Source organism: Electrona antarctica (assembly GCF_951216825.1).
Source record: "Electrona antarctica genome assembly, chromosome: 16".
In the NCBI taxonomy this organism is placed as follows: Eukaryota; Metazoa; Chordata; class Actinopteri; order Myctophiformes; family Myctophidae; genus Electrona; species Electrona antarctica.
Window position 1 is genome coordinate 7,101,205 of NC_136797.1, and position 23,996 is coordinate 7,125,200.

General features: G+C 44.3%; 2 protein-coding genes across 2 annotated transcripts in view; one reads left to right on the forward strand and one right to left on the reverse strand.

Moving 5' to 3' along the window:
- The window catches only part of LOC306940306 (uncharacterized protein), a gene marked incomplete at both ends in the record, with an annotated part of 92,779 nt that overhangs the window by 50,067 nt on the left and 18,716 nt on the right, over positions 1-23,996 (forward strand). Inside the window, 6 exons of the mRNA XM_079525327.1 lie at positions 4,412-4,802; positions 6,799-6,914; positions 8,319-8,422; positions 10,293-10,328; positions 12,338-12,533; positions 17,564-17,749. Coding sequence (XP_079381453.1) covers positions 4,412-4,802; positions 6,799-6,914; positions 8,319-8,422; positions 10,293-10,328; positions 12,338-12,533; positions 17,564-17,749 — 1,029 coding nt within the window. The remainder of the gene's footprint in view (positions 1-4,411; positions 4,803-6,798; positions 6,915-8,318; positions 8,423-10,292; positions 10,329-12,337; positions 12,534-17,563; positions 17,750-23,996) is intronic.
- LOC306939906 (asialoglycoprotein receptor 1-like) overlaps positions 20,658-23,996 on the reverse strand; it is a 55,850-nt gene continuing 52,511 nt past the window's right edge. Inside the window, exons 4-9 of the mRNA XM_079524711.1 lie at positions 23,485-23,559; positions 23,228-23,290; positions 22,707-22,852; positions 21,232-21,341; positions 20,833-20,961; positions 20,658-20,782 (exon numbers count right to left, since the gene is read on the reverse strand). Coding sequence (XP_079380837.1) covers positions 20,776-20,782; positions 20,833-20,961; positions 21,232-21,341; positions 22,707-22,852; positions 23,228-23,290; positions 23,485-23,559 — 530 coding nt within the window. The 3' untranslated portion in view covers positions 20,658-20,775. The remainder of the gene's footprint in view (positions 20,783-20,832; positions 20,962-21,231; positions 21,342-22,706; positions 22,853-23,227; positions 23,291-23,484; positions 23,560-23,996) is intronic.

A 23,996-nucleotide genomic window follows, 5' to 3' on the forward strand; every position in this document is an offset into this window, starting at 1 on the left:
AAAATATTTTAAAAGGTTCTTCCAAAATAGTACAAAAATGGCAAATAAGTTTAGGGCTATAAGGGAAAGAAGCTTGTAGATCTGTTATTCTGGGCTAAAGTTCTTCTCAGAATAGGGATAGAATAGTGGACCACTCAGAAAAATGTTTAATGTAAAAAAAAAAAGAAGAAAATGGCGCCCCCCCATGTAGTAAGTAACTCAGAAGAGCCCCTAGGGGTCCCGGACCCCTGTTAAAGCGCCCTGATCTAGACGCTTCAAGCTTGTAGATTGTTTGTGCCACATGCCCCCAGAATAGATATCGATGCTACGGTTCAGCACTCATCTAAGCTTCTTACACGCGGTTTGACTGCATGTAGTGTTGGAAATCAAATAAGATGAAGATGAACATTTGACTGATGCTCGGTCGTACGCGACGCTGCAGACTGACTGATGAAAAAAGCAGATCTACATGTCACGATGCGGCCCGGCACCTGGTGACACACTGACGTGTGCATCAGTGTTTCTGTGGGAAGGTTGACGGCACAGTGCAACGGATGCAGAACAGGGATTCTGCGTGTGTGCGTGTGTGTGTGTGTCTACTTGTATTACTAAAGTATACTTGTGAGCACCAATCCCCACAAGTATAGTAGAATTTGAAAATCAAGTCATTGTCAGGACCATAATTTTCCTGGTTGATTTGGGGAGTTAATCTAGCCTGACACTCAGTCTGAATTTTCATTTCGGGTGCATTCGGAAATGCGCCCTGAACGCACTGGTGTGCTCTCTTGTCGTTCGTTTATTCAGTGCACTCGGTGCGTTGTCGTTCGAAAATCCAGTGCGCTGCGCACCGGGTGTGCCGAGTGCCCGCGCCGAGCGACCCTACCCTGAAGCTGGGGTTGTCCGGTGTCGGCGGTGTGAATGCGTCACAGCTGTGGTCGTTCGTAAATAAGGCACACTGTGACGTCACCGCCCACCACACTCAACAAACTGACCACATTCTCGGTGCGCATTTCCGAACGCACCCTTCGTTTCACTTCATTATTCAGACTGAAAGCCCTCACCAGGCAGCAGTTTCTGGGATGGGCGTTGTCAAAGCGGCAGTCTTCGGCGATTGGTTCATACCAACCAATCAGAATAGTTGGAAAGTAGATGACGTTGTCAATCATGAGGCTATGGCCAGAGTGATATATAGTAAGAGAGTGGCGACACTAGCGTTGACTCCCATTGTAACAATGGAATGCGGAAGTGCTCACTCTATCTCAATGGGATAGTTCCAGCCATAGGAGCAATGTTTGGAACTATAGCCCATAAGGCACCCGCTTTGCGGCGAGACTATGGCGAACCCGTTTGCAAACAAACACAGCCAACGAGCGCTACTAGCATGTAAACAAAAGCGGTAAAATATGTCGGATGATGTTTATAAAACCTGTCGTTTCTGTAAAGAAACTATTTATCATACGTCTATTTATCATTTACTGAGCTTGAGATAAAAATGGCCCAAAAAAGGCTGTTCTGAAATTAAATGTCCTCCCAAGTACAGTATGGTTAGAGAAACAAACACAAACAATCCTGTGTGTGTGTGTGTGTGTGTGTGTGTGTGTGTGTGTGTGTGTGTCTGTGTCTGTGTGTGTGTGTGTGTCTGTGTGTGTGTGTGTGTGTGTGTCTGTGTGTCTGTGTGTGTGTGTCTGTGTGTGTGTGTGTGTGTGTGTGTGTGTGTGTGTGTGTGTGTGTGTGTGTGTGTGTGTGTGTGTGTGTGTGTGTGTGTGTCTGTGTGTGTGTGTGTCTGTGTGTGTGTCTGTGTGTGTGTGTGTGTGTGTGTGTGTGTCTGTGTGTGTGTGTGTGTGTGTGTGTGTGTGTGTCTGCATGTGTGTGGGGGGGAGGGGGATGGATTGGGGGGACAGTTTGCCTGTCTTTGCATTTCTTTCATGCCCCCCCCTCTCCCATGGTCCTGTCATGCCTGACTGCCCTGTTCCAGTGCTTGCTTTGTGTGTTCGTGTGCATGCTCAGCTTGCAAATGAGTGTGTGCGCGTGTGCGTGTACGTGTGCGTGTGCGTGTGTGTGTGCGCGTGCGTGCGTGTTGTGAAACACACCGCCACCAGAGGAAACGTTGTCACGCACTGTAACGTTTCTAACCGATAAAAGAGAGAAAAATAAAGTTTGCATATCAGCGCCTCCAGACGCAGACCTTGTCAACTCAATGCTCATGATTTCCCAGTCCAGTCGAGTACTGTGTGACGTCAATGTCAAAGTAGATTACAGCTGATAACGCCAGCCAGCCAGCCAGCCACGGCCGTCCGTACGGACTAAAGCATTTAGACCTGAGGACGCGTCGGTGTAACCGTACACACAGCTTTTAACCACTTTATAACCATTATTTTAAACTTCATCCGTTGAAAAATAGCACATCTACAAGCTCGTAGCGCGGCACCGAGTGCCACGCTACGAGCTTGTAGGTCTGCTATTTTTGAAAAATCGCGAAATTGTGGTGCAAATCATTAAATATATATTCTTTCACGGTGAACGTTTTTCACTCAAATCTTTGCTTCTGGGGCATATTTTTAGATGGCGGTCAAATACATATCATTCTGGGGGGTCCTTGACAACATGAAATAGAACCACTGACACATATACAGTAGGTTTATCAGAAAACTGTCATGATTTAGAAGTCATTTTGTATAGAAACAGTTCTCAGGTCTAAATGAGCTAAAGCACAAATAAAATGTCACGACTGAACAGTTTTGTCAGACCGTGTCCTAATCTGCCATTTGAGAAACAGCGTGCACACAGAGCACAGAGGTACACACACGCAGAGAGGTGAGAAACAGCATGCACACAGAGCACAGAGGTACACACACACACAGAGAGGTGCAGGCACAGACAGTCAAACAGTCATAACACATAGAAGTCCTTGGGACTTCTTTGTATTCATGTATTGTATTCAATTCATCACCAAATATAGCTATATTTACAGAGGAGAAAAGGGGAAAACGGCAGGCAGTGAATCAGTGTTTGTTTTTGTTGATGGCATGTATTGTGATTATGAATTGTTGATGTCTCAATGGGATAGTTCCAATGTGTGGAACTATAGCCCATAGGCACCCGCTTTGTCTCAATGGGATAGTTCCAATGTTTGGAACTATAGCCCATAGGCACCCGCTTTGTCTCAATGGGATAGTTCCAATGTTTGGAACTATAGCCCATAGGCACCCGCTTTGTCTCAATGGGATAGTTCCAATGTTTGGAACTATAGCCCATAGGCACCCGCTTTGTCTCAATGGGATAGTTCCAATGTTTGGAACTATAGCCCATAGGCACCCGCTTTGTCTCAATGGGATAGTTCCAATGTTTGGAACTATAGCCCATAGGCACCCGCTTTGTCTCAATGGGATAGTTCCAATGTTTGGAACTATAGCCTATAGGCACCCACTTTGTCTCAATGGGATACTTCCAATGTTTGGAACTATAGCCCATAGGGACCCGCTTTGTCTCAATGGGATACTTCCAATGTGTGGAACTATAGCCCATAGGCACCCGCTTTGTCTCAATGGGATAGTTCCAATGTTTGGAACTATAGCCCATAGGCACCCGCTTTGTCTCAATGGGATAGTTCCAATGTTTGGAACTATAGCCCATAGGCACCCGCTTTGTCTCAATGGGATAGTTCCAATGTTTGGAACTATAGCCCATAGGCACCCGCTTTGTCTCAATGGGATACTTCCAATGTTTGGAACTATAGCCCATAGGCACCCGCTTTGTCTCAATGGGATAGTTCCAATGTTTGGAACTATAGCCCATAGGCACCCGCTTTGTCTCAATGGGATAGTTCCAGCCATAGTTCCAATGTTTGGAACTATAGCCCATAGGCACCCGCTTTGTCTCAATGGAATAGTTCCAGCCATAGTTCCAATGTTTGGAACTATAGCCCATAGGCACCCGCTTTGTCTCAATGGAATAGTTCCAGCCATAGTTCCAATGTTTGGAACTATAGCCCATAGGCACCCGCTTTGTGGCGAGATCAACGCGTGTCGCTACTCTCCTACTCTACACTCTGATTTACGGCTAATAAAGTATTCAAAAAAAAAAAACAGACACAAACCTAAAAATGTAAATCTACGCGCTGATTGGCAGAGATAATTATGCAATGAACTAGTTTTATTTTTAATCCATTCTGGGCAGTAACCCCTTTTGGTGTTTTAACTAAGCATTATGTTATACTTTATAGCTATTGAAAAATAGCAGATCTACAAGCTCATAGCGCGCCACCGAGTGGCGCGCTACGAGCTTGTAGGTCTGCTATTTTTGAAAAATCGTGAAAATGCGGCACAAATCTTTGAATATATATTCTTTCAGAATACTTTTTATTTTATTTTTTTAAAGTCAGGCATAAATGGGTTAATCTAATGCAATGTCCTCTTCGTTCATGTCTCCTCAGAAGAAGTGCCCCCCACGCCCCCCGCCTCGGCCACGGTGCCTCCAGTGGTGACAGGAGGGGACAGAGAGGACGGCGGCGGTCCCCGAGGCAGGGCCTCCAGCGCCGTGGGGGCCGCGGCGGGGGGTCTCCTGGAGTCAGTGCTGGCTCACGGAGACCACCTGCTCTCCCGTCATCAGCCCGGCGGGGAGATGCTCATGCCCTCCGCTCTGCCCCAGAACCTGGTCCCTCTCCTGGGCCGAGGGCTGAGCGTGCACGGCTCCCTGTCGGGAAGCCACGCCATGCTGGAGCACCAGAGCGAGGGGCTGCTGCCGAGGACGAAGCCCCCGTCGCCCGCCTCCGTCTCGGGCCAAGCCGGTGACGACGACGCAGCCCCCCTGCCTACAGACACACAGTCGCAGGTAGGGATACACTTTTTTCGCTTCCGATCCGATCCCGATACCTAGATTTCTGTGTTAGCCGATACCGATACCGAATACTGATACCAGTGTCGTGATCTCATGTTGTGTTTATAGCTAACTAGCTATATATCTCGTGTTGTGTTTATAGCAGACTCCTCACTCTTTGGGCAACTCCAAAGCAAACTCCACTGTCCCAAGATTGTATTTACCTGCCATAGTGTCAACCCCTTACCCCTGTGTGACTGTGTCGGATCAGTGGTTAGACTGGCATATTCACCGATACCGATATGACAAATAAGGGCCGATCCGATACATTTCCCGATACGATACAGTATCGGGACATCTCTAGTCGCAGGTATGGGTTGGATTCAGGCCTCCATTTTATTTTGTCGGTATACGGGGACGGTCACAGCCTTTGGGCACAAAATGCCAAATACCAGGGCAGGAAGGTCATCAAATAAAACAATTATATTAAGGAATCTAGACCGTTGCCTGTTGGGTTGCGGCCTACTCGGGAACGTTGCAAGTTGGGAACGATGCAAACAGGGAATGCATGCCCCACCCTGTTACCCTAGAGGGGGCACGGGAAGCTTGTAGATCTGCTATTTAACGCTGTTACTTCCATAGAGTACTGAGTACTGTTACTTATACCCATAGAGTACTGAGTACTGTTACTTATACCCATAGAGTACTGAGTACTGTTACTTATACCCATAGAGTACTGAGTACTGTTACTTATACCCATAGAGTACTGAGTACTGTTACTTATACCCATAGAGTACTGAGTACTGTTACTTATACCCATAGAGTACTGAGTACTGTTACTTATACCCATAGAGTACTGAGTACTGTTACTTATACCCATAGAGTACTGAGTACTGTTACTTACACCCATAGAGTACTGAGTACTGTTACTTCCATAGAGTACTGAGTACTGTTACTTATACCCATAGAGTACTGAGTACTGTTACTTATACCCATAGAGTACTGAGTACTGTTACTTATACCCATAGAGTACTGAGTACTGTTACTTATACCCATAGAGTACTGAGTGACATGCCTGTTACTTATACCCATAGAGTACTGAGTACTGTTACTTATACCCATAGAGTACTGAGTACTGTTACTTATACCCATAGAGTACTGAGTACTGTTACTTATACCCATATATTACTGAGTACTGTTACTTATACCCATAGAGTACTGAGTACTGTTACTTATACCCATAGAGTACTGAGTACTGTTACGTATACCCATAGAGTACTGAGTACTGTTACTTCCATAGAGTACTGAGTACTGTTACTTATACCCATAGAGTACTGAGTACTGTTACTTATACCCATAGAGTACCGAGTACTGTTACTTATACCCATAGAGTACTGAGTACTGTTACTTCCATAGAGTACTGAGTACTGTTACTTATACCCATAGAGTACTGAGTACTGTTACTTATACCCATAGAGTACTGAGTACTGTTACTTATACCCATAGAGTACTGAGTACTGTTACTTATACCCATAGAGTACTGAGTACTGTTACTTATACCCATAGAGTACTGAGTACTGTTACTTATACCCATAGAGTACTGACTCCCATGCCTGTTGTATCATGAAAACACATGCCATGACTTTGCAGATGTAAACTCTAATGCACCTATAATATTTGTCCTTGTATGCAATCCTTTGTGGACATAAATAAATGGTTAAAATGTGTGTGATATATATATATAACCAATGAAAGAGCTTGTGTGACTAAATAATAACTACATTGGATTTTTTTTCTTCTCAGAATTTCCTGAAAGGTAACGGTTTTGGGCCGAGTTAAGTGGTTGAAGTGGTTAAGAAAGTGACTCTTCCCCCTCCCTCCCTCCCCTCCCCTCCCTCCCTCCCCTCCCCTCTGTTTCTTTGTTCCAAATGGAACCAAATGGACCCGTCAGGCCTCCTCCTCCTCCTCCTCCTCCTCCTCCTCCTCCTCCTCCTCCTCCTCCAGCTCTGGGCCTCCGGCCAGCAGCACAGTGTATTCGGAGCACGTCGACCATCAAGTCTCCACCACAGCCAAGTCTCTGCTGGACATCATGGACATGTGGACGGCTACGCCAGTGGCACGTAAGAAACACACAGGACTTTGTCTGTCCTCGTAGAAACAGTCTGTCCCCGTAGAAAGACAGGACTTTGTCTGTCCTCGTAGAAACAGTCATTCCTCGTAGAAAGACAGGACTTTGTCTGTCCTCGTAAAAACAGTCATTCCTCGTAGAAAGACAGGACTTTGTCTGTCCTCGTAGAAACAGTCATTCCTCGTAGAAACAGTCTGTTCTCATAGAAAGACAGGACTTTGTCTGTCCTCGTAAAAACAGTCATTCCTTGTAGAAACAGTCTGTTCTCGTAGAAAGACAGGACTTTGTCTGTCCTCGTAGAAACAGTCTGTCCTCGTAGAAAGAGTCTGTCCTCGTAGAAAGAGTCTGTCCTCGTAGAAAGACAGGACTTTGTCTGTCCTCGTAGAAACAGTCTGTCCTCGTAGAAAGACAGGACTTTGTCTGTCCTCGTAGAAACAGTCTGTCCTCGTAGAAACAGTCTGTCCTCGTAGAAACAGTCTGTCCTCGTAGAAAGACAGGACTTTGTCTGTCCTCGTAGAAACAGTATGTCCTCGTAGAAAGACAGGACTATGTCTGTCCTTGTGGAAACAGTCATTCCTCGTAGAAACAGTCTGTTCTCATAGAAAGACAGGACTTTGTCTGTCCTCGTAGAAACAGTCTGTCCTCGTAGAAACAGTCTGTCCTCGTAGAAAGACAGGACTTTGTCTGTCCTCGTAGAAACAGTCATTCCTCGTAGAAACAGTCTGTTCTCATAGAAAGACAGGACTTTGTCTGTCCTCGTATAAACAGTCTGTCCTCGTATAAATAGTCTGTCCTCGTAGAAACAGTCTGTCCTCGTAGAAACAGTCTGTCCTCTTAGAAAGACATGACTTTGTCTGTCCTCGTAGAAACAGTCATTCCTCGTAGAAACAGTTTGTCCTCGTAGAAAGATAGGACTTTGTCTGTCCTCGTAGAAAGATAGGACTTTGTCTGTCCTCGTAGAAAGATAGGACTTTGTCTGTCCTCGTAGAAAGATAGGACTTTGTCTGTCCTCATAGAAAGACAGGACTTTGTCTGTCCTCGTAGAAAGATAGGACTTTGTCTGTCCTCATAGAAAGATAGGACTTTGTCTGTCCTCATAGAAAGACAGGACTATGTCTGTCCTCGTAGAAAGATAGGACTTTGTCTGTCCTCGTAGAAAGATAGGACTTTGTCTGTCCTCGTAGAAAGATAGGACTTTGTCTGTCCTCGTAGACTCAAAAACACACTAACACAATGTACTCAAGTACAATTTTGAGGTACTGTAGTACGGTACTATTCCACTACATCTTAGAGGCAAATATGACATTACGCATGCAGAGTGCATGGAGAACTTCTCTGTGGTGTCTCCTCAGCTGTGTCAGAGTGTAAGGTGAACTTCTCGTTGGTGTCTCCTCAGCGGTGTCAGACTGCATGGTGAACTTCTCGGACCCAGAAGGGTACATAGACTCCACCGATGACCCCCCGCTCCCAGATGGAACGTTCCTCCACTGCACCTACACAGTGACCGTGTACACGGGCTACGGAGTAGAGCTGCAGGTAACACACACCTACACAGTGACCGTGTACTGTACACGGGCTACGGAGTAGATCTGCAGGTAACACACACACCTACACAGTGACCGTGTACACGGGCTACGGAGTAGAGCTGCAGGTAACACACATACCTACACAGTGACCGTGTACACGGGCTACGGAGTGGAGCTGCAGGTAACACACACCTACACAGTGACCGTGTACACGGGCTACGGAGTAGAGCTGCAGGTAACACACACACCTACACAGTGACCGTGTACACGGGCTACGGAGTAGAGCTGCAGGTAACACACACCTACACAGTGACCGTGTACTGTACACGGGCTACAGAGTAGAGCAGCAGGTAACACACACCTACACAGTGACCGTGTACACGGGCTACGGAGTAGAGCAGCAGGTAACACACACCTACACAGTGACCGTGTACACGGGCTACGGAGTAGAGCTGCAGGTAACACACACCTACACAGTGACCGTGTACTGTACACGGGCTACGGAGTAGAGCAGCAGGTAACACACACCTACACAGTGACCGTGTACACGGGCTACGGAGTAGAGCTGCAGGTAACACACACCTACACAGTGACCGTGTACAGGGCTACGGAGTAGAGCTGCAGGTAACACACACCTACACAGTGACCGTGTACACGGGCTACAGAGTAGAGCTGCAGGTAACACACACACCTACACAGTGACCGTGTACAGGGCTACGGAGTAGAGCTGCAGGTAACACACACCTACACAGTGACCGTGTACACGGGCTACAGAGTAGAGCAGCAGGTAACACACACCTACACAGTGACCGTGTACACGGGCTACGGAGTAGAGCTGCAGGTAACACACACCTACACAGTGACCGTGTACAGGGCTACGGAGTAGAGCTGCAGGTAACACACACCTACACAGTGACCGTGTACACGGGCTACAGAGTAGAGCTGCAGGTAACACACACCTACACAGTGACCGTGTACACGGGCTACGGAGTAGAGCTGCAGGTAACACACACACCTACACAGTGACCGTGTACACGGGCTACGGAGTAGAGCTGCAGGTAACACACACCTACACAGTGACCGTGTACACGGGCTACGGAGTAGAGCAGCAGGTAACACACACACCTACACAGTGACCGTGTACACGGGCTACGGAGTAGAGATGCAGGTAACACACACACCTACACAGTGACCGTGTACACGGGCTACGGAGTAGAGCAGCAGGTAACACACACACCTACACAGTGACCGTGTACACGGGCTACGGAGTAGAGCAGCAGGTAACACACCTACACAGTGACCGTGTACACGGGCTACGGAGTAGAGCTGCAGGTAACACACACCTACACAGTGACCGTGTACACGGGCTACGGAGTAGAGCTGCAGGTAACACACACACACCTACACAGTGACCGTGTACACGGGCTACGGAGTAGAGCAGCAGGTAACACACACACCTACACAGTGACCGTGTACACGGGCTACGGAGTAGAGCAGCAGGTAACACACACCTACACAGTGACCGTGTACACGGGCTACGGAGTAGAGCTGCAGGTAACACACACCTACACAGTGACCGTGTACACGGGCTACGGAGTATAGCTGCAGGTAACACACACACCTACACAGTGACCGTGTACACGGGCTACGGAGTAGAGCTGCAGGTAACACACACCTACACAGTGACCGTGTACACGGGCTACAGAGTAGAGCTGCAGGTAACACACACCTACACAGTGACCGTGTACACGGGCTACAGAGTAGAGCTGCAGGTAACACACACCTACACAGTGACCGTGTACACGGGCTACGGAGTAGAGCTGCAGGTAACGCACACCTACACAGTGACCGTGTACACGGGCTACGGAGTAGAGCTGCAGGTAACACACATGACCTCTGACCTCCGTTATCCTTTTATCCTTAGACCTTCCTCTGCCAGACCCAAGAAATATCGGTTACTTTAATGTCTCTTGATCCAGAATGAATAGTAATTTATTTACCGTCTGTTTTTAGCATCCATCAATAATAGCCACCGAAAGGTCCCATGTTGTGACGTCATTGAATATCTAAAGCATCATTAGGGCTCAGAAAACTTTAATCCGATCTTGTGAGTATACAGTTGGAGGCCATCGATATTGTCCTTTTCTTTTTGCTGAGGTTTGCGTGATCTGCGCAAAAGGACAGTTAACCCATTTTGGGCGGGAACCCCTTTTGGTGTTTTAAGCATTGTTATAATTTAGCTATTGAAAAATAGCAGATCTACAAGCTCATAGCGTGCCACCGAGTGGCGCGCTACGAGCTTGTAGGTCTGCTATTTTTGAAAACTGGAGGATTTAGAAGGATTTTTTAAAATGTTGAGGTCAGGCCTAAATGGGTCAAATGATAAGGGACAATATCGGTGGCACCCAACTGTACTAATGCTTACATCGGCAGATGATGGCCTGGAGTGAAGCTATGTTCACGGCTCTGTAAAGAGTCTCATTTCTGTGCATTATGCTGGCACTGGCTCCTGAGTGGAGCCATCTGGTGGCGGCATGTATTCGGTTAAACCCTCTATAGTATTTAGTAAAACGTCTACACCAAATCTCTTCACCACAAATAACAAACCCCGTTTTGAACTTGTACATCTGCTATTTTTCGGCAAATTGAATTAAGATGACTTCAATGATTGACATCAAATAGGGCCTGTCAGCTCAAGCCCACAATGCAATACTTTGTTTTTAAGAGTGTTGCTCACAAACGTCAATGGCATTACAAACTAAGTTATACAAAACAAAACAGTACCAATTCCTTTCTATTCCCATTCCGAGTGCGTTTGTCTTATATGTAACGCCAGTGCCACTATTCCAAAGCCCCCTCAGGTACATTTTGTAACAATTTTCAGCAAAAAAATGGATAACATTTTTTGTTGGGTTGTGTAGATCTTGTTGAGCTGCTGGTCATTTTGAAAGTAGCTCTCAAGTCAAAAAAGTGTGGGCACCCCTGGTTTAGGACATACAAGGTCTCCACCCGACGGAATGAGACTTTAGTAGACTAAAGTATGATGGTTTAGTGATCTATACAGTGTGATCAGCTCATTAGTTCTCTCATATGTCAGGCTCCTCAACAAGCCACTATTTAATTGACTAGGATTGATGAATGGGTCATGGTGGTGGGTTGCCAGAGCGTGCAGCGCTATAATTGGTAGAGTTCAGTAAGTACTGTACTGTACTATAAGAGGGTGGAGGGATACTGCAATTATTGACTGCAATTTTCTACTTCATGATTTCAATTTCAGTTACTAGTTTTCTTTTTTTGTATTGGCGGTTTAGTTTTTATCTTGTGAAAAGGCTAGTGCAAAGCTTAGTTTTTCAGGCGGCACTCTACCCCTGGCTCAGGGGTAGAGTGACCGGATGGTAACCGCAAGGTTCCCAGTTTGAACCCGGGCTCGCCCAGAGTTAGTGTCGAAGTGTCCTTGAGCAAGACACTGAACCCCTAATTGCTCCCGATGTGCTGGTTGGTGCCTTGCATGGTTTCCTCCGGCATCGGTGTGTGAATGGGTGAATGTAAAGCACAATCTCTGTAAAGCACCTTGGATAAAGGCACTATATAAATGCACCACTTACCATTTTATTAGTTTAGTGTTAGTTTTAGTTTATTTTAGGGGGTAGTCAGGGTCGAGATTTAAAAAAGTTCAGAGAACTCACTGGTCCACAAGCTCAACACATCACATTGTTGGAACGACTATTTTCACTATTTTATTTAGAAAAATATTGGATACTGACAAAGAACCAAAACTAAAGGACATTTTCTCAAATTATTCCTCGTTAGTTTTGTAAACTCGCAGCACAGTTTCAGCGAGTTATTCTTTAACTTGAAAAGCCTGGTTGTTACGTTACGTATATTTCAGGTTAAGAGCGTCAACCTGTCGGAGGGGGAACAGCTGTCCATCAGGGGCCAGAGTGAGGGCGGAGCACCGCTGGTTCTGGCCAATCACACGCTGCTGGTGGAGGGTCAGGTGATCCGCAGCCCCACCAACGTCCTGTCCGTGTACTACCGCTCCTCATTGGATGGAAGCATGGGCACGTTTCAGCTGCACTATCAGGGTGAGTTTCTCATTGGATGGAATATATATGTGTTTAGAATTAGAACACTAAACTGTTTGAGGTGTTTGAGGTGTGCTCGTGTTCTAGTGTATTTTATGGCCACAAACAAACGTTAATTTTGGCGTTTAATTATCACACACTGACGTGTAGGTTTTAAACGCGTCACATGTTCCAGGATTCTTGTTCTAGGGCTATATAGGCAAACAAGAACGTTTTCATTATGTCCGCATCATACAACTTTGGAAATTGTGCCAAAACTACGATAAATCATCCAAAGTGTCCAATCCAGCTGTGCCATCTGCTTCAAATGACGTGGGTGACATTGTCGCCCAGTGGGGGGTGGCCCGACTCCCTGACACCAGAGTCTAAACGTCTCAGTGGGAGAGCAGGGAGACCCCCTCCCGGTCACGGCAGATGTGCCAGTTGAACCGTTTTCATTCATTAATGCCATTTGTTTCTGTGGCTGAGCAGTGAGCACCCACTGCTTCGGAGAATGCGTACATTATATCATCTCATTTTCCAAATGTAACCACTAGGAATCGTTAACCCCATTTAGGAGTCGGACTGAGGCCAGATTCTACAATGTCTTCTAAATCCTGATAGGGGGTTCGATCCCCGGCCGGGTCAAAAATGGGACCCAATGCCTCCCAGCTTGGCACTCAGCATCAAAGGGTTGGATTGGGGGTCAAATCTACTAATCAAATGATTCCCGAGCGCGGCGCATGCTGCAGCTCACCGCTCCTTGGCTGCGGCTCACCGCTCCAAGAGATGGGTCAAATGCGGAGAACAAATTTCACTGCGGTAACGTGTGTGACAAATCGTATGACTTTGACTTTGACTTTGACTTGACATTGTTTGAGAATAATGTCAACCTATAATGACATAGGTTTTTCAGAATATGGTCTATTTAGAATACCATAATTACCATATAGACCAGTGACTATAGACCCATAATACAACAACCGTTACAGGAGACAGTGACTATAGACCCAAAAGAATGCATTCTTTTACACACAGATGCTTGTATTGACAAGAAATGCGAGGAATACAAATAAATCTGAATTCCACGCACGCACGCACGCACGCACACACACACGCACTCACGCACACACACATTAAGCCTCTTAATGAGATGAGAGCCCATTAATCTGAGCTGTAAACAACACATTCACAGGACAGATCCAATCATCGTGCTAATTAACTAGATGAGAAGATTAGGCTATTACGCAATTAGATCAGATATAGGGAAAACAGCATGAAATCAACAGTCGCTCAGCATATATTATTATTAACCACATAAGACTGTTCTATATTTGCTGTGAGTTTGTAGATCGGTTATTTTTTACCGCATTGGCATCGGTGTACAATGGTGTAGAAATTATACAAGCCGCTGGTATATTCTTTGAGATGTTTTGACTATAGTGTGTGTTCAGTAACAGTGTTACATAGCTCTATATTGTGACAGTAATCATTGCTATAGAGTGTGTTCAGTAACAGTGTTAAATAGCTCTATAGTGTGACAGTAATCATTGCTATAGTGTGTGTTCAGTAACAGTGTTAAATAGCTCTATTGTGACAGTAATCATTGCTATAGAGTGTGTTCAGTAACAGTGTTAAATAGCTCTATATTGTGACAGTAATCATTGCTATAGCGTGTGTTCAGTAACAGTGTTAAATAGCTCTATATTGTGACAGTAATCATTGCTATAGAGTGTGTGTTCAGTAACAGTGTTGACTAGCTCTATATTGTGACAGTAATCATTGCTATAGAGTGTGTTCAGTAACAGTGTTAAATAGCTCTATAGTGTGACAGTAATCATTGCTATAGTGTGTGTTCAGTAACAGTGTTAAATAGCTCTATTGTGACAGTAATCATTGCTATAGAGTGTGTTCAGTAACAGTGTTAAATAGCTCTATATTGTGACAGTAATCATTACTATAGCGTGTGTTCAGTAACAGTGTTAAATAGCTCTATATTGTGACAGTAATCATTCCTATAGAGTGTGTGTTCAGTAACAGTGTTAAATAGCTCTATATTGTGACAGTAATCATTCCTATAGAGTGTGTGTTCAGTAACAGTGTTAAATAGCTCTATATTGTGACAGTAATCATTGCTATAGTGTGTGTTCAGTAACAGTGTTGACTAGCTCTATATTGTGACAGTAATCATTGCTATAGAGTGTGTTCAGTAACAGTGTTAAATTGCTCTGTATTGTGACAGTAATCATTGCTATAGAGTGTGTTCAGTAACAGTGTTAAATAGCTCTATATTGTGACAGTAATCATTGCTATAGTGTGTTCAGTAACAGTGTTAAATAGCTCTATATTGTGACAGTAATCATTGCTATAGTGTGTTCAGTTACAGTGTTAAATAGCTCTATATTGTGACAGTAATCATTGCTATAGTGTGTGTTCAGTAACAGTGTTAAATAGCTCTATATTGTGACAGTAATCATTGCTATAGAGTGTGTTCAGTAACAGTGTTAAATAGCTCTATATTGTGACAGTAATCATTGCTATAGAGTGTGTTCAGTAACAGTGTTAAATAGCTCTATATTGTGACAGTAATCATTGCTATAGAGTGTGTTCAGTAACAGTGTTAAATAGCTCTATAGTGTGACAGTAATCATTGCTATAGAGTGTGTTCAGTAACAGTGTTAAATAGCTCTATAGTGTGACAGTAATCATTGCTAGAGTGTGTGTTCAGTAACAGTGTTAAATAGCTCTATATTGTGACAGTAATCATTGCTATAGAGTGTGTGTTCAGTAACAGTGTTAAATAGCTCTATATTGTGACAGTAATCATTGCTATAGAGTGTGTGTTCAGTAACAGTGTTAAATAGCTCCATATTGTGACAGTAATCATTGCTATAGAGTGTGTTCAGTAACAGTGTTAAATAGCTCTATATTGTGACAGTAATCATTGCTATAGAGTGTGTGTTCAGTAACAGTGTTAAATAGCTCTATAGTGTGACAGTAATCATTGCTATAGAGTGTGTGTTCAGTAACAGTGTTAAATAGCTCCATATTGTGACAGTAATCATTGCTATAGAGTGTGTTCAGTAACAGTGTAAAATTAACTGTAACTAACTTAAAAGTAACTGAAAAAATAAGTGTACCATTGCTGAAAATAGTTTAAATATATAATGTACCTGGGGGGGGGGGGGGGGGCTTTGGAATAGGGAGAAATTATGACAGGCAGCTGTGACAGTTAACTTAAACGCCCAATGCATTCTCAATGGCAATAGCACAAACTTTGGCATGCTACTAGTCCTACATACTTACACCTAGAAACCCCATTCAAACCTATTTAGGTAAATCTTTGAAGTGTTTCATAGTTTTAGAAATATAGTGCTTTCAAATTTGAGAAATTCACAATGGGGCTCAATGGCAGATATTGGCACGTCAAAAAAGCACTTTCACCTAGAAACTCCATTCACACTTTGTATAATTCAGCTTACTGTGGAGACACATGCTGGAACTTTTTACTTTGAAATGATTTGTAGTTTCGGAGTTATTTAACTTAAACGCCCAATGCATTCTCATAGAGTGTGTGTTCAGTAACAGTGTTAAATAGCTCTATATTGTGATAGCAATAATTTCTATAGACTATAGTGTTTGTTCAGCAACAGGGGGATCCCCCCCCCCCCCCCCCCCCCCATCTCTCTGAAGATATACATTTTCAAGTTAGGAGAGAGAACTCAACTCATTCATTATTGTTATTGCTTCCATAGTTTGTACTACTGCTGTTGCTATACTTGTGTATTATTGCTATGATAGTTTTACAGTTTTTAATCTTGTTCCTGCAGTGTTGTTGCTCCTCTCTTCCCCCCCCGCCCCTCCCTCCCTCCCACCCCTGACACGGCCGAGGCAGATGGCCGCCCATCCTCCTTGATTTATTGTACTTTCGACATGGTTGCAATTTCCTGTCTTGGCAGAGAGAGGAGAGATAACATATATAAAACTTACAGATTGTAGCTTTAACCCCTTTTGGTGTTAGCATCATGTTATGCTTTAGCTATTGAAAAATAGCAGATCTACAAGCTCGTAGCGCGCCACCGAGTGGCGCGCTACGAGCTTCTAGGTCTGCTATTTCTGAAAAATCGAAGAACGACTGACATAGAAACATAGCTTTTTCAGAAACTGTCAGGATGTAGAAGACATTTTTAGAATCTGATCTCAGGTCAAAATGGGTTAATATATATAGAGTTGTTGTCTCTGTTTTAGCTTTTTTTGTCGTTTTCCTTTTATTATTGTTGTTTATGTCTTAAACCTGCAACCCGTATAGATTTATGTACGTCCTATACCCAGGATTTAAACCTGGGTTTTCTTGCACAAGCGCCGACACATTTCTAAAGCTAAAGCCTGTTTGGAAGTATTACACTTTGAGCTTTTGTGCAATAACTCTTGTTGTCAACCAGTAGAAAAGGTGTCCTAGAAAACAGAAAATTAATTTTCCGGTCAGGATACCAATTTGATTTAATTAGGAGAGAACTCAACTCATATATCACTACTACTACTACTTTTATTATTGTGTTACAGTTTGAACTGCTGCAATTGTTGCCTCCCTCTCTCTCTCTCTCTCTCTCCTCTCTCTCTCCTCTCTCTCTCCTCTCCCCCCCCCCCCCTCCCCCCTCCCTCCACCAATCGAGGCAGATGGCCGTCAACCCTAGTATATTGTCTGGGTCTGCCTGACGTTTCTTCCAGCTTACGAGGGAGTTTTTCGTTGAAATAGCTTGCTCTGGGTTTGACAATGTCGGGTCTCTGCTCTTAAAAAAGTCGCGGATGGCAGTCGTGGATGCAAAACTAGGCTCTATAAGAGCTCTGTCAGCAATATTGGGAGAAAATTGGGCCCCTTCCTTAAAAGAGACCAGTGTTGGAGCATGGGGAATCTCTATTGGAAGAGAGTTCCACAGGGTGGGGGCTGCCACACTGAACATGGCTACTGTGTATAGATCAGACGTGCAGGGAGATGTTCGTCTCACACAGTGTCCTCGTGTGTGTGTGTGTGTGCGTGCGTGTGCGTGCAGTTTTCAGACTGAGCTGCGCGTTGCCGAGGCGACCGCACTTCGGCGAGGTGTCGGTGCTGGACCTGCTGCCGGGGGGCGTGGCCCGCTTCCACTGCCACATGGGCTACCACCTGCAGGGGGCGCCGGTGCTCACCTGCCGCAACGCCTCCCTGCCCGTGTGGAGCAGCAGGGAGCCCGTCTGCAGGGGTGAGTTCAGTGGCGTCTGGTTCACATTGTTGTGGTGTTGATTTCGTCGACTAAAACTATGACGAAAAAATGTTCGTCGACTACCTTTTTCCACTGACGAAAACTAAATGGGAACTAAATGAAAACTAAGCTATGATGACTAAAACTAAGAAGTATATTGACAATTTCGTCAACAAATTTGTTGACGAAAATGTTGGTGTCCAAAATTTAAAAAAAAAATGGTGTCCAAGCGGCACAGGGTTTCCTCGTCATAAATCTACGGGTCCGCCTGCAGTCCCACCTCTGAGCAGTAGGGCCGAGCGCTTCAACGTTGGAGAGCCTCACAGGGGGGCTTGGGCTAGACCCCAGGAGTGTAACTTTGTATCTGGAATGTGATGCCGTTGCTGTACGGGTTAACTATGGGTAGCATTATACCAGGGGTTCTCAACCCGTGGGTCGCGACCCCTCGGGGGGGTCGCCAAATTATTTAAGGGGGTCCCCAAATTATTAAAAAAAAAAAAAAAAAAAGATTTTTTTTTAAATTTTATTTTCACGATTTTTCAAAAATAGCAGACCTACAAGCTCATAGCGCGCCACTCGGTGGCGCGCTATGAGCTTGTAGATCTGCTATTTTTCAATAGCTAAATTATAACAATGCTTAAAACACCAAAAGGGGTTCCCGCCCAAAATGGTTTAAGGTTATTGTAGCAGTCAATTTATATTGGGGGTCGGGAGGGGGCGGGGCGGGGGTCCCGAGACATTGCCAAAGCATTTCCGGGGGTCCCCGGCCAAAAACGTTGAGAACCCCTGCATTATACCACCAGCCCCCACTGGACAAGTGGATATCATGGTAAAAACAATTCAACGAGAATGCACTTGAAAGAAAACAGTAAACATATTGGACAATATAGCTGCTTGTCAGAAAGAAACGCAAGTAAGCTAGCTAGAGAAATCTCTCGTTCCACAATGACTGATTTGAGTGCTTTCATGTCATGTGCATTTTAGGATAAATGCCTAATTATAGCATTTTTCTTTTACACTGCAGCACTTCTAAACATTTAAAGAAGTCCAAACTCAGGGATGTTTATTATTCAATTGCACATGCTGTATACGTATTGTATACATTTAGTTACTGAAGTTGACTCTTTATCATATGAGGTAAAGCAGTTTATATCAACCCCCTGGTGTCACAAACACAACATTGATGTGATCAATTCTACATGTTGAAATGTAACCGTATAATTTACAGTGCAATAATAATAGTAATTAGAGTCCATGTACTGTTTTATTTATAACATTCTCTGTTTTAACAAACTGATTTGGGCCAAACCCAGTTTCATCACACACACTTTATTGATCAATCCGTCAGTGGTATTAAAATGAAACAGATGGCTATCATTCATTGATTACAGTTGGAGGCCATCGATATTGTCCTTTTCTTTTTGCTGAGGTTTGCGTGATCTGCGCAAAAGGACAGTTAACCCATTTTGGGCGGGAACCCCTTTTGGTGTTTTAAACATTATGTTATAATTTAGCTATTGAAAAATAGCAGATCTACAAGCTCATAGTGTGCCACCGAGTGGCGCGCTACGAGCTTGTAGGTCTGCTATTTTTGAAAAATCGTGAAAATATTTATTTCAGAAAACTGGAGGATTTAGAAGGATTTTTTAAAAATGTTGAGGTCAGGCCTAAATGGGTCAAATGATAAGGGACAATATCGGTGGCACCCAACTGTACATGTTACATTACACAGCCTCCCCTTTATCTGAATAATGGAAATATGAATCATCCACTTGAACCCCAGCATGACTATTCTGGGGGGAATATTTCCCCAAATAGCAGATCTACAAGGTCATTGTCTATTTGGTGTACTCAGGAAAAAAAAAGAGAACCCCGCCCCCCCAACACAGGCGGGTGGTAGCTCCAGGCACCACGAAGGGTTAATCAGGTGCTGCACATAACTAACCGTTTGACCGCTACCATTATTTAATCCCTCCGTCGCGTCCTGCCAGGGTTTTATCGCGCGTGACACTTACTTTGAAGAGCCAAATATCCGTAATCGCATTTTACTATGAAACCATTCCGTGTGTGTTGACGAAGCTGGTGCTTGTTCTCTCGGTCGGTGGTGGAAAAAGTGGACCGCGAGTATCACAGCGCCTGCTACAGGCCGTCGAAAACGCTTGTCTGGGACAAAGCGACCCCTGCAATGTCACTTCTGGAGATAAAGCCGTCTGAAAACAGAGCAGGCAAAGTGGATGCGCGCGCATCTTCAAAATGGCCGCGGCCATTGGCTCAGAAGCATAACAAAGCTAACGAACGGTAGCTTTTAATACGATCGTATTAAAACATGCATTAAATAATACATCGCTGTTAAAACGGCTTTTCCGGGTGTGGCACGGTACGCTATTCTACGTGTCTATGTTCCTGGCGGGCCTCGTGCTAATACACACCAGTAAGACGCCCTGAGGGCGAGAAGCGGGCGAGGGCGCGTGCAGCCGTGCACGCATCCGCCCGAGTGACGGCAGACTGCTGGGCGAGCACTGGCGGTTTGGCATGCGGGGTCAGATCAACAACATATAGAATGAATTCTGTACTGACCATATATGGAGTGTATCTTGAGTGTACAGGGTTTGATGAGGTCAGATCAACATACTGTATGGCAGGGGTCCTCAACTAGAAATGCTGAAGGTCCACTAATCATTTTTTGAAAAAGACGGTCCGGTCCCATGAGCGCGGCGCGGGCCACGCAGCGGCCAGCAGAGAGCGGGGCTCTATGCCCGTTTAGTACAGTCGGTTCCCCTCCCAACCAACCAATACTGGGGTGCAGAGTATGGAAATACACAAATATTCCTCCAAAAATGCACAGCAAATGAGAGGTATTGTGTTGAGGCACAAAGAACACTTTTATTTTTTCAAGTTTAAAGTTTTTATTTTTTTGTCCAGGGTCCACAGAGAGGTGGTCCGCGGTCCGGTCGTGGACCGCGGCCCGCCTATTGAGGACCCCTGCTGTATGGAATCTCAGAACAGGAAGGACAGGTGTGGGAGGATCAACATATGTCATATATAGAGTTGCTGGCTGGCTGGTTAATGCATAACACTAGACAACTATCTCACAAATCCAATAGCTTGCTACACCACATGGATAGTCGTGCCATTGTGCAGTTTCAAATACAGCACAGTCTTCTCCTCCAGCACCACCGTCACCACCGTCAGGCTGAGCACCCCCCCAGTACCTGTAGAAGTGGAAACATTACATTAATACATTACAATACATTACAATACATTACAATACAAACCATGTTTTTATCTGAATGTTTGGTTTTTTAATCATGACTTCAAATTATATTACATTATATATTTGCGTATAAGTTAATTGGACAATGCAATCCAGTTAACTTAATATGAAGAGGAAATCATGTGAAATGTATAGTTTGCTGAAAATAAATGTAGTTAAAATGTTTTCTTTAAATGTAGAGTATAGAATAACGAAGGTAAAGTCTTACGTTGGTGTGGTCAGTGGTGTTCCATCCACCCACTTCCACGTTCCTTCTTTCTCGCTGTCGGTCAATCCAATCCACAGCCTGTTGTCTCCAACAATACCGTCAATGAAGTCCTGGACAGACAAGCAGCTGGTTACTGAAGTACAATGTGTACAATAGATGTGTGTCTCAACTAAATGGAATAGCTACTATTCATGTACTAATAGGCTACACTGTGGGTCGGGATATAGGCCATATATATATATGAAAACAAAGGAGTAACATATATCAAAGGATTTATTTTTAAATATATATACTGTATATATAATTTTAAAACAAGCAAACAAATCTAAGAAATTCCATGAAAAATAATAAGTAAAATAAGTTCTCTCACTAGTTTGGGTCCTGGCCAAACGTCTAATCTCTCTTTTGGATCTCGACCTGAAAGTTTTGGGAAACACTGCATGCATGCACGTGTACGCACGTGCACGCTAGTGCTGCCGGAATTGTCCAAAAATTACATTCGGATATTCGTTTTAAAAACCCACGTGGATTCGAGCAATTCGACCCATTCGGATTTCGATTCCGATTCGGGGCCATTCGGATTTTTTAATAATTATATTTACACCAATACAACCTGAGACATAACATTTAAGATCGCATTGCTGGCGCAACTCTCTCTCTCCGCGCATTGGTGCTGCTGAAAACCGAGTTGGAACACAACGCATGCATTCTCCCTTCTCCCATAAAACTTCACGGCACGGAGGCAGTATTAATTCACAGAACAGAACACGGCATTGCTGCTGCTGCCGGACCGGCGCCGCAGTTCATCCTTACGCATTTTATTTATCTTTTTATAATTTCCTGAAGGATAAAGTCGCTTCATGATTGAAGATTGATGAGTGATAGATCTGTGTGTTGTTGTCTAAAAATATACTCTCCCGTCCGTCCGAAACAACACAGCAAAATAAGTTTCGGTGTAGGCCAGGCCTGTCTCTGATTCTGATCACTAGGTACGCTGTTGACGGAAGATTTCACCCTTCTGAGCAGCGTACACTCACTGCGCAAATAACGTAAAAGGCCCCGCCCGCCCTGTGCTCACCGTTATTTGCGCACCCTCCGTACGCAAATAACGTAGTGCGCTCTTTGCCGACTTTGCGCAGGGCGGGCGGGGGCCTTTTGTGAATCGGAACTACGCAGCCTGCGTAGTCTGCGTTTAGGAAGAGTGCGAGGCAGCTGATTTATTCTTCAATGTATGCCGGTGTCGGCGTGACGCGTGGCAAATATAACTAATCTACAAGCTCACAACGCTTACCCACGGAACCGTCTCGCGAAAACTTGCACAGCATTTTTTTTTTAATTCTAATCTTACTTTTATATATTCAGTTATTCATTTATTTTTTTGATTAGAAAATTCGTTCGAATATGGAATATTCGTTGGCAGCTCTAGTGCACGCCCACATGCACACACACACACACACACACACACACACACACACCTGTTCTTCTCTACTGTTAATGACCACCAGATCAGCTCCTTGGTTCCGACAGTATTCTCTACTTCTCTGCCATGATTCCCCTTCAGTCATCGCGGTGTAGTAACAGCTGTCTCCAAACTCCGTCCATCCACTGGGACACGACTTGTCTAAAAACATCAAACAGGACATTTGCTGTATAAGTATTTCAATGTTGTGATACTTCATACTTCTATTCTATACTCTTGGAGGAAAATATTGTAGTTTTTATTCCACTACATTTATTTGACAGCTTTAGTTACTAGAGTATTAATAAGTAACAAACATCAAACAATTAAGCCCTGTTTTTTATAATTGAGTTAAATCTACAAGCCAGCAAGATGGTGCGGTGCATCTTATCTTCCCCCCAGAAGATAAGATTTGTGTATCAGCACAGTAGTGATGGGTTTACTCAGATTTTCTACCTCTATCTCTGGTAATGATTACAATATCAATACTATAACAACATTTTATATTTATTCAAAAATATTTTTAACTTCTCTCACCTGCTTTCAGCTGCTTTAGCCCCTTTACTTCACCTTTCAGTTGGGTAATCTCCAGGTTCATGGCTACAAGGGACAAACAATGGTGACAATAAACAGTCGTTGCTTCCGTTCATCATGAGGTCAAGCATCATCATACTTTACAGATGCAGAGAAATACACAAAAAAGGGGATAAGGAAGCAGTGAGAATTATAGGTTAAAAAGAGAAGTCACATCAATGTTTCAGCCGACTTCAATAGTTGTTTCATATTCTCAATACCTGCTTTGTGTTTCTGCATTTCCACAACCAACTCTTCCATCTTGGTTTCACTCGCAGACAGTCTGGAAGCCATATCTGAAAACAGGATGCACACACAGATTAGACACAGTACGGACCGACATGCGGAAACAGCGGTCGGACATGCGGTCGGACATGTGCTGCTCCCGTGCTTGCGGTTATGGTTAGGTTAGGGTTTGAGGTAGGTTGTCGGCCTAATGACAGTCGGACCAATAGTATGTCTAAACTAAAGCCTGTACCCTGGTGACAATAAAAATCACATAGAAAACTGATGTGTGAAATTCAGTGCTGGACAAAAGTACTTTACTAAGTAAAAGTAATACTACAATGTAGAAATAGTAGCATGTTGCATCAAAATACAAAGTACAAATAGCCAATAGGCCTACCAAAAGTAGAAAAGACTCAGTATGCAAGTGTACAGTACTTGAGTGAATGTAATAAAGCGTTATTCATAGTCTGGATTTTCGGTGGTGAGGTGACCACCGAACTACAAC